Source organism: Trifolium pratense, linkage group LG4, assembly GCF_020283565.1.
Source record: "Trifolium pratense cultivar HEN17-A07 linkage group LG4, ARS_RC_1.1, whole genome shotgun sequence".
NCBI lineage: Eukaryota > Viridiplantae > Streptophyta > Magnoliopsida > Fabales > Fabaceae > Trifolium > Trifolium pratense.
In genome coordinates, this window is record NC_060062.1 from 32,662,293 (window position 1) to 32,674,838 (window position 12,546).

A 12,546-nucleotide genomic window follows, 5' to 3' on the forward strand; every position below is an offset into this window, starting at 1 on the left:
TATTTATATGTTTTGATACAGGTGCTTCACTATTCATATCTCTACAATATATCTTTGTTTGCAATATATATATTTTTAAACGGCCAAAGTTAGTAATTAGTTGCCAATGTTAGTATTTTTGTTTTCAATATATTGAATATGGGTTCTATCAGATTGTTACTGTTACTAGGTAATCTGTTTGCAAAACAATAGTAATGATATTCTTGTTGGTTACTTGGTTTATTTATTTCTTACAAGTAATTCATGCAATTTGCTAAGTTTTACTACAATTGTACTTTATGACACAATCAGTAATGGTATGTTCAGTTCCTAAAACATACCATTGTTTTTTTCATTTTCACCAAGGTAAGTATTTGTGTGGATTTTACCTTTTTCGTATTGCTTCCCTATACTCTTTTGAAAATTAGCAACTGTGCATATACATATATCTATTTGATACTTGATAGACCTGACCTGTGTTTGCTTCACTATTCATATCTCTATTTGATATTAGCTGGTTCTTTTTAATACTTAATGTACTTTATATGGTTTTAATGACAGTTGTCTTTATATATCACTGTTTGATCTTTATGACTATGTATCTTAGGTTGGTGGCCGATTTTGAAATTCAAATCATATCATTCTTGAGACTAATCGATACTAATATCTTTTTGTTTATATAATGTGATTAACTTTCATATGTAGATTGTTCTCCTGTTTTCCCGATTCCAATTCTAGAATATATAATGATTGTTCACATGCTACAGTCTAGGTGCATGGTTTGGGTATTAATGTTATGCGACTGTTCTTATTCCCTAAATACCTCATCTAATTTGCCACTGCAGTGAAAGCCTTTCCAAAAGATGATCCCACCAAACCATGCAGGTTGACTGCTTTTGTTGGCTACAAGTCTGTGATGACCCATATAGTTAGGGAGGTTGAGAAACCTGGATCAAGTAAGTGTGATGTTTTGCCATTTTTTTTAAGATCATCACATGTTCTTTTTGTCTGTTTTTCTTTCATGGTAACTTATATGCATGACCATGGTGAATTTGTGCCTGATAACATTCCTTGCTGTTGTAGAGCTTCATAAGAAGGAGACATGTGAAGCTGTCACCATCATTGAAACTCCTCCAGTTGTTGTTGTTGGAGTGGTGGGCTATGTTAAGACACCACGAGGTCTTTGCACACTGAATACTGTTTGGGCTCAGCATCTTAGTGAAGATATCAAGCGCCGGTTTTACAAGAACTGGTGCAAATCAAAGAAGAAAGCTTTTACCAAATATACCAAGAAATATGAAACTGACGAAGGAAAGAAAGATGTTCAAACTCAGCTTGAGAAATTGAAAAAGTATGCCACTGTCATTCGTGTTCTTGCTCATACTCAGGTACCAACAAGATTGTGCTTGTTTGATTTTATTTGAGTTTGTTTCTTTCTGTTAACTTTTTAAACAACCTTTATTCATTGTTTTATACGTGAGGCATAGCAGACTTGATTTTGATTCGCATATCTGACTGTTATATCATTGTAATCTTATGGTGTTCAAATACTGTAAATTTGGTCTATTGTGTTATATTTAATCTTTTTAAATGTGTTAGTCGTATCCATTTATTTACTAGTTGTAGGTATATATTTTTTTCTGGACTTAAAAGCTACTTGTGTTAGTGGTGAAACATAATGGTATATTTCTTTGTTTTCTGTAGATAAGGAAGTTGAAGGGTCTAAAACAAAAGAAAGCTCATTTGATGGAGATCCAAGTTAATGGTGGAACAGTAAGCCAGAAGGTGGACTATGCATATGATTTCTTTGAAAAGCAAATCCCTGTTGATGCTGTTTTTCAAAAGGATGAGATGATAGATATCATTGGAGTGACCAAAGGTAAAGGTTATGAAGGTGTGGTAACTCGTTGGGGTGTCACTCGCCTTCCACGAAAGACACACAGAGGTCTCAGGAAGGTTGCTTGTATTGGTGCCTGGCACCCTGCTCGTGTTTCTTTCACAGTTGCCAGGGCTGGGCAGAATGGATATCATCATCGTACTGAGTTGAATAAGAAGATCTACAAGGTGTTAGCGGCCAACACTCGGTGGGATTTAGTCCCACATCGGATAGATAGGATTCTTGAGAAGAGTTTATAAAGAGGAGGCAATCCTCACCTTACAAGCCGGTTTTGTAAGGATGAGTTAGGCCTCGATATTCGTGACATGGTATCAGAGCCTATCGGGTCTATCGTCGGGCTTCCGACATCGTTCACGCTTCAGGCCCATTGGGCCGGGCTGAAGCGTGAAGGTGTGTGTTAGAGGCCAACACTCGGTGGGATTTAGTCCCACATCGGATAGATAGGATTCTTGAGAAGAGTTTATAAAGAGGAGGCAATCCTCACCTTACAAGCCGGTTTTGTAAGGATGAGTCAGGCCTCGATATTCGTGACACAAGGTTGGCAAGACTGACCAAGAGTCACATACAGCCATCACTGAATTTGACAGGTATACTGGTAGACCTGTATTCCCAATAAAAACATATGTATCTTGGTTAATCTTATGAAAGTTCAAATCTGTTCATATTGAATTTCATTAATCGCAATTCTCTATATCAGATTTTGCAATATACTTAATTATGTTATTTGCTAACTACAGGACTGAGAAGCATATTACGCCTATGGGTGGATTCCCTCATTATGGTATTGTGAAGCATGATTATCTTATGATCAAGGGATGCTGTGTTGGACCAAAGAAGCGGGTTGTCACTCTTCGTCAGTCACTACTCAAGCAGACTTCTCGATTGGCTCTTGAAGAGATCAATCTGAAGTTCATTGACACGTCCTCCAAGTTTGGACATGGCCGCTTCCAGACTATGCAGGAGAAACAAAAGTTTTATGGCCGGTTGAAGGCGTAATTTATTTTATAATTGTGACGTTTCTCAGTTCTGTTGGGAGCCTTTGCAATCCAATTTGGCATCAAAATAAGACATTTAGTGAGTGGTCTTTTTATTTCTGAGAGTCAGTTGTTCTTCATTTCTCACTGAGAAGTGAGAACACAGTTTTGTTATTTCCTTTCGAATTGAACCTTTGCAATCCAATTTTGCATCAAAATAAGACATTTAGTCAGCGGTCTTTTTATTGCTTAGAGTCACTCAGTCATTGTTTTACATTTCTCACTGAGAACACAGTTTTGTTATTTCCTTTGAAATTGAAACCCTTCTATTGTTGCTGTCTTATTTTTATCAACTAAATTTTGATGGTACTTTTGGATATTTGCATGCCTTATTTATAATTCTATTTGTTTGAATTGTGTTTGTCGTACGTTTGTAGACGACTTTAGGTAGTTGGAGGGAAATAAATCATCTGACACAATGTTTTCCCCAGAAGAGCTTTGTGTGACTCTATAAAACCCACATCCTTTCTGCTTAGCTTTGGATAATTGTTCCAGTAACATTTAACGGTTATCATCTTTAGAACCCCCCCCACTACCAGAATTTTGCTAACATGGCTCCAATCTCTTTACAACTTCAATAAGAGAGATTGCAGAAACTCATAGCCTCAAACGGTGTTGGTGACATTTTTCATGCAGAACTTTTTGGTATTTGCCATGGTTTGTCTCTTGCCTTTGGTTGTATGTGAGATTGACTCCATGGATGTGAAATTGATCATAGACAGAGACAATCATAGATTCTATAACTATATTATTGTGTTGGATCAAATTGCGGAGTTGCTTGATTGCGTTTGGATTATATCCATTTCCCATGTTTTTTGGGTTGCAAACTGTGTTGTGCACCTTGGCCAAAGAGGGTTCTCACTCTTTTCATGCCTTGGCCAGAGGTATCTCATACCTTTGTAGGACTAAGACTAGCTAGCTATCCACTCCCTTGTTCTCAAGTAAAAAATTGATTTTTTTTTTTATATTAATTGAAAAAGTATTATATGTAGTCTACAAAATCAGACTTTTTGTGCTGAAAAATTGTCGTTTAGATTATACATTGACAAAATGCGCAGGGAAAGGACAATCTTCTCAATTATTTGACCTCGTCCTGGGTTTCAAGAAGAGATACAAAGTTAAGATTTCCCGATCAATGTCTCCATGCACGACAGTCGATGTGTATGTTATCTTCTGTTCTCTTGAATTATTATATGGTTGTTCTTGCAAAGAAAAGGAAAGTCAACTGTCGGAGCAAATCAGGGTAATACTGGTCGTGGGCTTATGGTGTGGTGCAAATTCCATTGATGATGGAAGTGGAGAATTACAATTGGGAGCTTCTGCTTGGTTTCCAGATAAGTCAAGCAAGTGAGTGTGGATTGTAGCAATGACATGACAGAAGTGAAGATAGAATGAAGTGCAAAATTTGAGATGCTTGTGTTTAATACTTTTAGGTTCTATTTTTCAAAAAACAAAAAATTGGTTTCTGGTTAATAGGTTACGGTAGGGGCAGAGGGAATTTCCGGTGGAGCGTTGAAATGCGTAGAGATCGGAAGGAACACCCAAGGCGAAAGCACTATGCTGGGCCGACACTGACACTGAGAGACGAAAGCTAGGGGAGCAAATGGGATTAGAGACCCCGGTAGTCCTAGCTATAAACGATGGATACTAAGTGGCTGTGCGTACCCACCCGTGCAATGCTGTAGCTAATGCGTTAAGTATCCCGCCTAGGGAGTACGTTCGCAAGAATGAAACTCAAAGGAATTGACGGGGGCCCACACAAGCGGTGGAGCTTGTGGTTTAATCATAAGTGTCGGTGTCGGACATGGACACCGACACGTGTCCGACATGGACACCGACACGTGTCCGACACGGACACGCCTAATTTGAGGAGTGTCGTTGCTTCCTAGAACACATGTATTTAGGTTGGTTTTAGTGAAAAATTTAAACTCGCGCTACAGCAGAATGATGTATTTATGACCCTGACAAAGTGGTAATCAGATGATGAGCTAGCTATTGTGATTTGTGATGAATGATTTTGGCATGCTAGCTTTTGCTTCTTTCCACCTTACAGAATCTAATTTTGGCTTCAATGTTAATTCGAATATCAATATTTTCAAACTTACTTATTTTGTTTGGCAGATGTGGTTTTACCTACTCAATGTAGATGTAGCTTCTTCAATTCACAAAATAAGTGTCTTTCAAGGTTCTTGCATATAGATTAAGAAAAATAATGTAGGGATAAACTTAAAATAAATAAATTAATTTTTTTTTGACAAATTAAAATGACATTTATTTTGTTTAGTGCATCTACAAAATTAAACCAGTATATACAAATGATGACACTTGAAAAAGGGCTCGAGAATTCACCCTATAGAACTGCAATGGTCCTTTTATATTTAGGATTGAAACCACTTCTTGCCCATAATATCAGCATTCATATCTACCTGTTGTTTAACCATTTTTTCAACAAAGTATCCTTTTCATGCAAAGTATCCTCAACAAGACAAAGTCGAACATGAAAAACCCAGCAAGCAGAAAATGAAAACCAAAACCAAGTGTCCCTTTGATTGAAGTATGCAATGATCACCAACTCAGACTTGTTTGAATGTCTATTACAATCGACAGTAGTTGCAACTAACCAAATACATTTATTCATGACCAAGAACAATTTATGGCATGAAAATTAGCATGATTACTGTGTTTAGTAAACGTGTTTGCAATTCAAAGTAGATTTACACTACACTTAATAATTTTGAATCTCCTAGAACGTACAAATATAACAAGAATCATATAGAACTTTGGCCCTATCCCCTAAGAATCATATGTTGACTTAGAGTATGCCCAACTGAGGCAATATGATTTTGTGGATTATTTTTTTGAAATGGATATAGTTAGCGTTAGACGATAGTAGTGTCGGATTTTGAATCGGCTCGACTGACGCTAAAGTAAAGTCAGATAATTGTTATCTGATGCTACTTGTTGGCTTCGAGCGCTTTAGCCTTAACCCGACACCAATACCATTAACACGAATATTGTGAGCTTGTTCATAGATTCATTGTTTTCGATTTTAGCGTTTTGAATTTGTATTACATTGTTTTGAATAAATAAATGATAAATGAATATCGACTTTTAGTAAAAAAAAAAATATAAATAAATACAACCTGCTGAAAGGAAAGAAAAAAAACGATTAATTTTTTTTTTATTTCTCTTTTGACATTATGGGTCTGTTTGTTTAAGCTTTAAAAAAATAATTTTTTTTTTTTGCAAAAAATCTAGAAACTTTTTTTTAAAGATTTTAAAAAAATTTAAAGCTATTTTTCATTTAATTACAATCACAAAAATCTATTTTTTTAGAAAATAATTTTTAAGAAAGTTATTGAAAATAGCTTTTCATTTTGATAAGAAAAATAAATTTTTTACAAACATGATTTTTGAAAAAATCTGAAACAAATAGAAGAAAAATAAAAATAATTTTTTTTTCAAAAAAATAGATTTTTTTCTTGGAAAATCAGAAACACCTATATGACGCGTCCAACAAACACATGCTATTCAATTCTTGAATGTTAAAAAATCATTTTTTTTGGAAAATCTGAAACACCTACAACAAACGCATGCTATTTTCAATTCTTGAATGATTTGGTTTGTAATTCACTATCACCATCGCTACTGCAATCTTTCATTATCCATCTTTTTAAATTTGAATTCTATTTCATTCTAATTCATAATCGATTCATTCAACCCAATTTGTTTTCTGTTTGCGACACTCTTTCGTTCTCTGTCATTCATCATAACGCTACGCTAGAAAACCTCACAACACAACACGTTCGTGTAACTCGCTCACTCGACTCGCCCCGTAACTCGTTCTCTTCGTTTTCCATTTTTTCATCACGCCGAAGGCTAAAGCGGATTCCAAACCCGCTGATAACAGGTAAATCGTTTCTATCCGTTTTTTTTTCTTCTTTTCTTCTGATTTTGATTTTTAGGTTTTAGATGAACAATTTTCATCAACAATTTGTAATGAATCGTTCGATCTTGTTTTTAATTCGATTTTCATGTATGATTACTCGAACCCTAGAAATTATATTTGATCAGTCCCTTAAAAAATACACAGAATATAACTCGTTATTTTAGGGTTTCATGATTCTGCTGCGCTTGCTTGATTGTATTTGAAATGGAAAAGAATTTTAAGATTCTTGACTAAATCTTCAGTTTCTCTGCCACTGTAATTGCAAAAATTTTAGATTCTTGACTAAATCTTCATGTTATAATGATACTTTTGTGGTGAATTACTTCACAGTTGCTTCCACTACTTGGGTTAATTTTGATGATATGGAAGCTATTAAAGAAAAAGTTTCTTATGCAAAGTAAAATGGATTACTCGGTTACAATGTTTTCAAAGTTGGGAATGATGACAATTGGGTCCTTTCCAAGGCAGGTAAATTTGAAATTATTACACACTTCTGAGACTGTTTGGGAGAGCTGGTAAAAACAACTTATGATGTGTGCATAAGTTGTTTTTCATGATTATTGTACTAAGATGTGATTTTTTAATGAATTGTTTTTTATTAGACCTGTTTGAAGGCTTATTTTCAAAACCAAATTGTTTTTCAATTTTTATTTTTATACTATATGATACTCTTTATTATTTAATTTCTCATTTTCTTGATTCAAGAATGAATGATTGAATACATTTCGACTCTATTTGTAAACTGAGCAATCTATTGGAGTTAATGAAGTTTTTTTAATGAATTTTTATTTTCAATATGATTTTGTCGGTTAAATTCTAATTTAAATTATTCTTGTGATTTTATTTAAGTTGAAAACCTAAAGGTATTATGAGGTATGCATGAATACTCTAATAATTTGAATGATAAATATATTTTTTTGGTTGGACTGAGTAATAGTGTGTACTTAATTAATAATAACAATCCTACATTATAATTGGTCTAATTATATTTTCTCTAAAACATTTTAACAAATTGAGTTATTTATATGTTTTGATAAAGGTGCTTCACTATTCATATCTCTACAATATATATTAAACGGACAAAGTTAGTAATTAGTTAGTAATTACTAAAACATATATTGAATATATTTTAGTTTCCAATATATATTTTATTAAACTGACAAAGTTAGTAATTAGTTGCCAATGTTAGTATTTTTGTTTTCAATATATTGAATATGGGTTCTATCAGATTGTTACTGTTACTAGGTAATCTGTTTGCAAAACAATAGTAATGATATTCTTGTTGGTTACTTGGTTTATTTATTTCTTACAAGTAATTCATGCAATTTGCTAAGTTTTACTACAATTGTACTTTATGACACAATCAGTGATGGTATGCTCAGTTCCTAAAACATACCATTGTTTTTTTCATTTTCACCAAGGTAAGTATTTGTGTGGGTTTTACCTTTTTCGTATTGCTTCCCTATACTCTTTTGAAAATTAGCAACTGCTCATACATATATCTATTTGATACTTGATAGACCTGACCTGTGTTTGCTTCACTATTCATATCTCTATTTGATATTAGCTGGTTCTTTTTAATACTTAATGTACTTTATATGGTTTTAATGACATTTGTCTTTATATATCACTGTTTGATCTTTATGACTATGTATCTTAGGTTGGTGGCCGATTTTGAAATTCAAATCATATCATTCTTGAGACTAATCGATAGTAATTAGTTAGTAATTACTAAAACATATATTGAATATATTTTAGTTGCCAATATATATTTTATTAAACTGACAAAGTTAGTAATTAGTTGCCAATGTTAGTATTTTTGTTTTCAATATATTGAATATGGGTTCTATCAGATTGTTACTGTTACTAGGTAATCTGTTTGCAAAACAATAGTAATGATATTCTTGTTGGTTACTTGGTTTATTTATTTCTTACAAGTAATTCATGCAATTTGCTAAGTTTTACTACAATTGTACTTTATGACACAATCAGTGATGGTATGCTCAGTTCCTAAAACATACCATTGTTTTTTTCATTTTCACCAAGGTAAGTATTTGTGTGGGTTTTACCTTTTTCGTATTGCTTCCCTATACTCTTTTGAAAATTAGCAACTGCGCATACATATATCTATTTGATACTTGATAGACCTGACCTGTGTTTGCTTCACTATTCATATCTCTATTTGATATTAGCTGGTTCTTTTTAATACTTAATGTACTTTATATGGTTTTAATGACATTTGTCTTTATATATCACTGTTTGATCTTTATGACTATGTATCTTAGGTTGGTGGCCGATTTTGAAATTCAAATCATATCATTCTTGAGACTAATCGATAGTAATTAGTTAGTAATTACTAAAACATATATTGAATATATTTTAGTTGCCAATATATATTTTATTAAACTGACAAAGTTAGTAATTAGTTGCCAATGTTAGTATTTTTGTTTTCAATATATTGAATATGGGTTCTATCAGATTGTTACTGTTACTAGGTAATCTGTTTGCAAAACAATAGTAATGATATTCTTGTTGGTTACTTGGTTTATTTACTTCTTACAAGTAATTCATGCAATTTGCTAAGTTTTACTACAATTGTACTTTATGACACAATCAGTGATGGTATGTTCAGTTCCTAAAACATACCATTGTTTTTTTCATTTTCACCAAGGTAAGTATTTGTGTGGGTTTTACCTTTTTCGTATTGCTTCCCTATACTCTTTTGAAAATTAGCAACTGCGCATACATATATCTATTTGATACTTGATAGACCTGACCTGTGTTTGCTTCACTATTCATATCTCTATTTGTACAAATTCTGCTTCACTCACTGTTTTTTGTATTTCCACTGGGAGGCCATTTGTTGTTTTTCTTCCATCATGCATTTATTTTTCTTATCAAGTAGGTAAATTGTTACAGAGCATAGACTTATAATGCAATACAACCATACTATTAATTTCACACTATTAAATTTTAACATTAGTCACTACATATTAAGGCAAGTTGCAATTTCATTATGCCTCTTATACTATCACTAGATATGCATGGTCGTCACATGTCTCAATGTCTGATTGTGGTGTTCTTGCTCAAATTTATGTGCATAAAAACCAGTTTAACCTATTTCAGTGTTATGTTTTCTTTTCTTTTTCAAAAACTCAATATCACTAATCCATCGTGGAATTATATGCTTCTTTTCTTCTTCAGTTTTGACATAGACAATGGACCTAAAGCTGCCTAGTATATTCAGGTTTGCTTTTATTATTTCCACTAATTAGTCTCAAGATTCATTTTTCTATAATTTGATCAATTTACAAATTCTAATACATACTATTAATTTATACCAGTTTTGTTTAAATTCTCCTGTAAATAAATAATGGAAGAAAATGATTCTATGAAATTCTTAGATATGTGGTTGGCGTTATACTGTGAACTGTGTTATATTGATCAAGGTGCTAAGAAGTTGATATTTCTTTAATTTAAGGGAACCTATTAAGAAACCTAAAAGAGAAAGTTTTATGTTGAAAAAGTAACTATTTAGAATTTTCAGAAGTTGACTTCACAATTTCCAATGCAACAACTTGGAAGCATATAATGTGATGCGCCTAGTGTGGGCAACACGTTCCTATTTCTGCATTGCACATTTTTCAAATTATTCACAAAACCTTTGAAAAGAGAAGCCCTCAAAATACAAACAATTTTTAAAACTCTACCTGCACTGAGAAATATCTCTTTTTCCCATTTTCTAGAAGGAATAAAAATTATATTCTCGTGGGAATTCAGTGTTGGACTTAAACATTATGTATATTCTTCTTCTCGGTTGAACCGATGAATTTGCAGGAAGCAGTGGCTAAGTGGCATCAACTGCGGCCATGGTGTTTGATTTTTAAAGTATTTTTACAACAAAGAATTTTTTTTAATGAGGTAAGAGTTTTTCTTAGGAATGTTGTATCTCTTGCACTTATCTGGGTTCTTGATTTTCTAATGGAAGATTCTTGTAAGTATGCTCTCCTAACTATATATTTGTGTTGTGATTCTAGACTAACATTTGCATCACTTTTTTCAGCTCATGAAGTATATGAAGATCATCATAACAGAAGGTTGCTGAAATTGTTCTGCTTAGACTACTGCAATTCTCTTAGGAATAGTAGTATTTTGCTACTACCACCAAGGTAAGGATATAATTAATTAAATTTCACCGTAGAATGATAAAATTGAATAATAATTAACTTTTAATATTTTATTTATCTCACACTGTTTTGGCTGGAATAGTGACCAATATTAAAAGAATAATATACAAACTGAGGATATATTTATCAGCAGGTGAAGAAGATCATTATGCAAATGGTTCTGATTTATTAATATTCGGTTATCTCACAATTAAAGTAGCAAAAAATAACTTCTCAGAAGAAAATAAGTTAGGAAAGGGTGGATTTGGAGCTGTGTACAAGGTAACGTTTCGAAATTCATCTTGTGAAATGTTTCGTTCAAATAGGAACTTTGAAATGTAAATTGAAGTATGAATTGGATAGTAATGATGCAATCTTCCAGTATGAATTTCATTTTTTTTAGATGCAAAATTGAATATGTCCCTTAATTGAGTTTATGTCCCACGATGTCCCTAAAATTAATAGTCTGAATGCAATTTCAATGTGAATGCTTCGTAACTTCACATGTAAGTGGAGAAGACCCTCGGTGTCTTGGTTACAAAATTGAATATATGTCCCTTAATTGAGTTTATGTCCCACGATGTCGCTAAAATTGATAGTCTGAATGTAATTTCAATGTGAATGCTTAACTTCACATGTAATTAGAGAAGAAGACCCTTGGTGCCTTAGATGCAAAATTGAATATATGTCCATTAATTGAGTTTATGTCCCACGATCTCCCTAAAATTAATAGTCTGAATGCAATTTCAATGTGAATGCTTCGTAACTTCACATGTAAGTGGAGAAGACCCTCGGTGCCTTGGTTACAAAATTGAATATATGTCCCTTAATTGAGTTTATGTCCCACGATGTCCCTAAAATTGATAGTCCGAATGCAATTTCAATGTGAATGTTTCATAACTTCACATGTAATTGGAGAAGAAGACCCTTGGTGCCTTAGATGCAAAATTGAATATATGTCCCTATTGAGTTTATGTCCCACGATGTCCCTAAAATTGATAGTCTGAATGCAATTTCAATGTGAATGCTTCGTACCTTTACATGTAATTGGGGAAGAAGACCTTTGGTGTCTTAGATGCAAAATTGAGTATATGTCCCTATTAAGTTTATGTCCCACGATGTCCCTAAAATTAATATTCTGAATGCAATATCAATGTGAATGTTTCATAACATCACATGTAAGTGGAGAAGACCCTTGGTGCCTTGGATGAAAAATTAAATATATGTCCCTTAATTGAGTTTATGTCCCACGATGTCCCTAAAATTTATAGTCTGAATGTCATTTCAACGTGAATGCTTCATAACTTCACATGTAATTGGAGTAGATGACCCTCGGTGCCTTAGATGCAAAATTGAATATATGTCCATATTGAGTTTATGTTCCATGATGTCCCTAAAATTGATAGTCTGAATGCAATTTCAATGTGAATGCTTCATAACTTTACATGTAATTGCGGAAGAAGACCTTTGGTGCCTTAAATGCAAAATTGAGTATATGGCCCTGTTAAGCTTATGTGCCAC

At 33.1% G+C, this 12,546-nt stretch overlaps 1 protein-coding gene and 1 long non-coding RNA gene across 3 annotated transcripts; both read left to right on the forward strand.

Annotated features, from left to right (window-relative positions):
* The first annotated feature begins 778 nt into the window (after positions 1-778).
* On the forward strand, positions 779-2,955 carry LOC123924141 (60S ribosomal protein L3-like). Its single transcript, XM_045976923.1, has 5 exons — positions 779-935; positions 1,063-1,367; positions 1,684-2,043; positions 2,414-2,463; positions 2,614-2,955. The coding sequence occupies exons 1-5, from the start codon at positions 896-898 to the stop codon at positions 2,870-2,872; spliced, it is 1,014 nt and encodes a 337-aa protein (XP_045832879.1). The 5' UTR covers positions 779-895; the 3' UTR covers positions 2,873-2,955.
* A 3,488-nt stretch (positions 2,956-6,443) lies between these two features.
* On the forward strand, positions 6,444-11,438 carry LOC123924142. 2 transcript variants are annotated; one of them, XR_006814625.1, is made up of 6 exons: positions 6,444-6,820; positions 7,190-7,327; positions 10,064-10,106; positions 10,697-10,780; positions 10,923-11,028; positions 11,129-11,438. It is a non-coding gene; the product is annotated as an uncharacterized LOC123924142 (long non-coding RNA). The 2 variants fall into 2 exon arrangements; XR_006814626.1 differs by having other exon boundaries at positions 11,177-11,438.
* Positions 11,439-12,546: the final 1,108 nt, after the last annotated feature.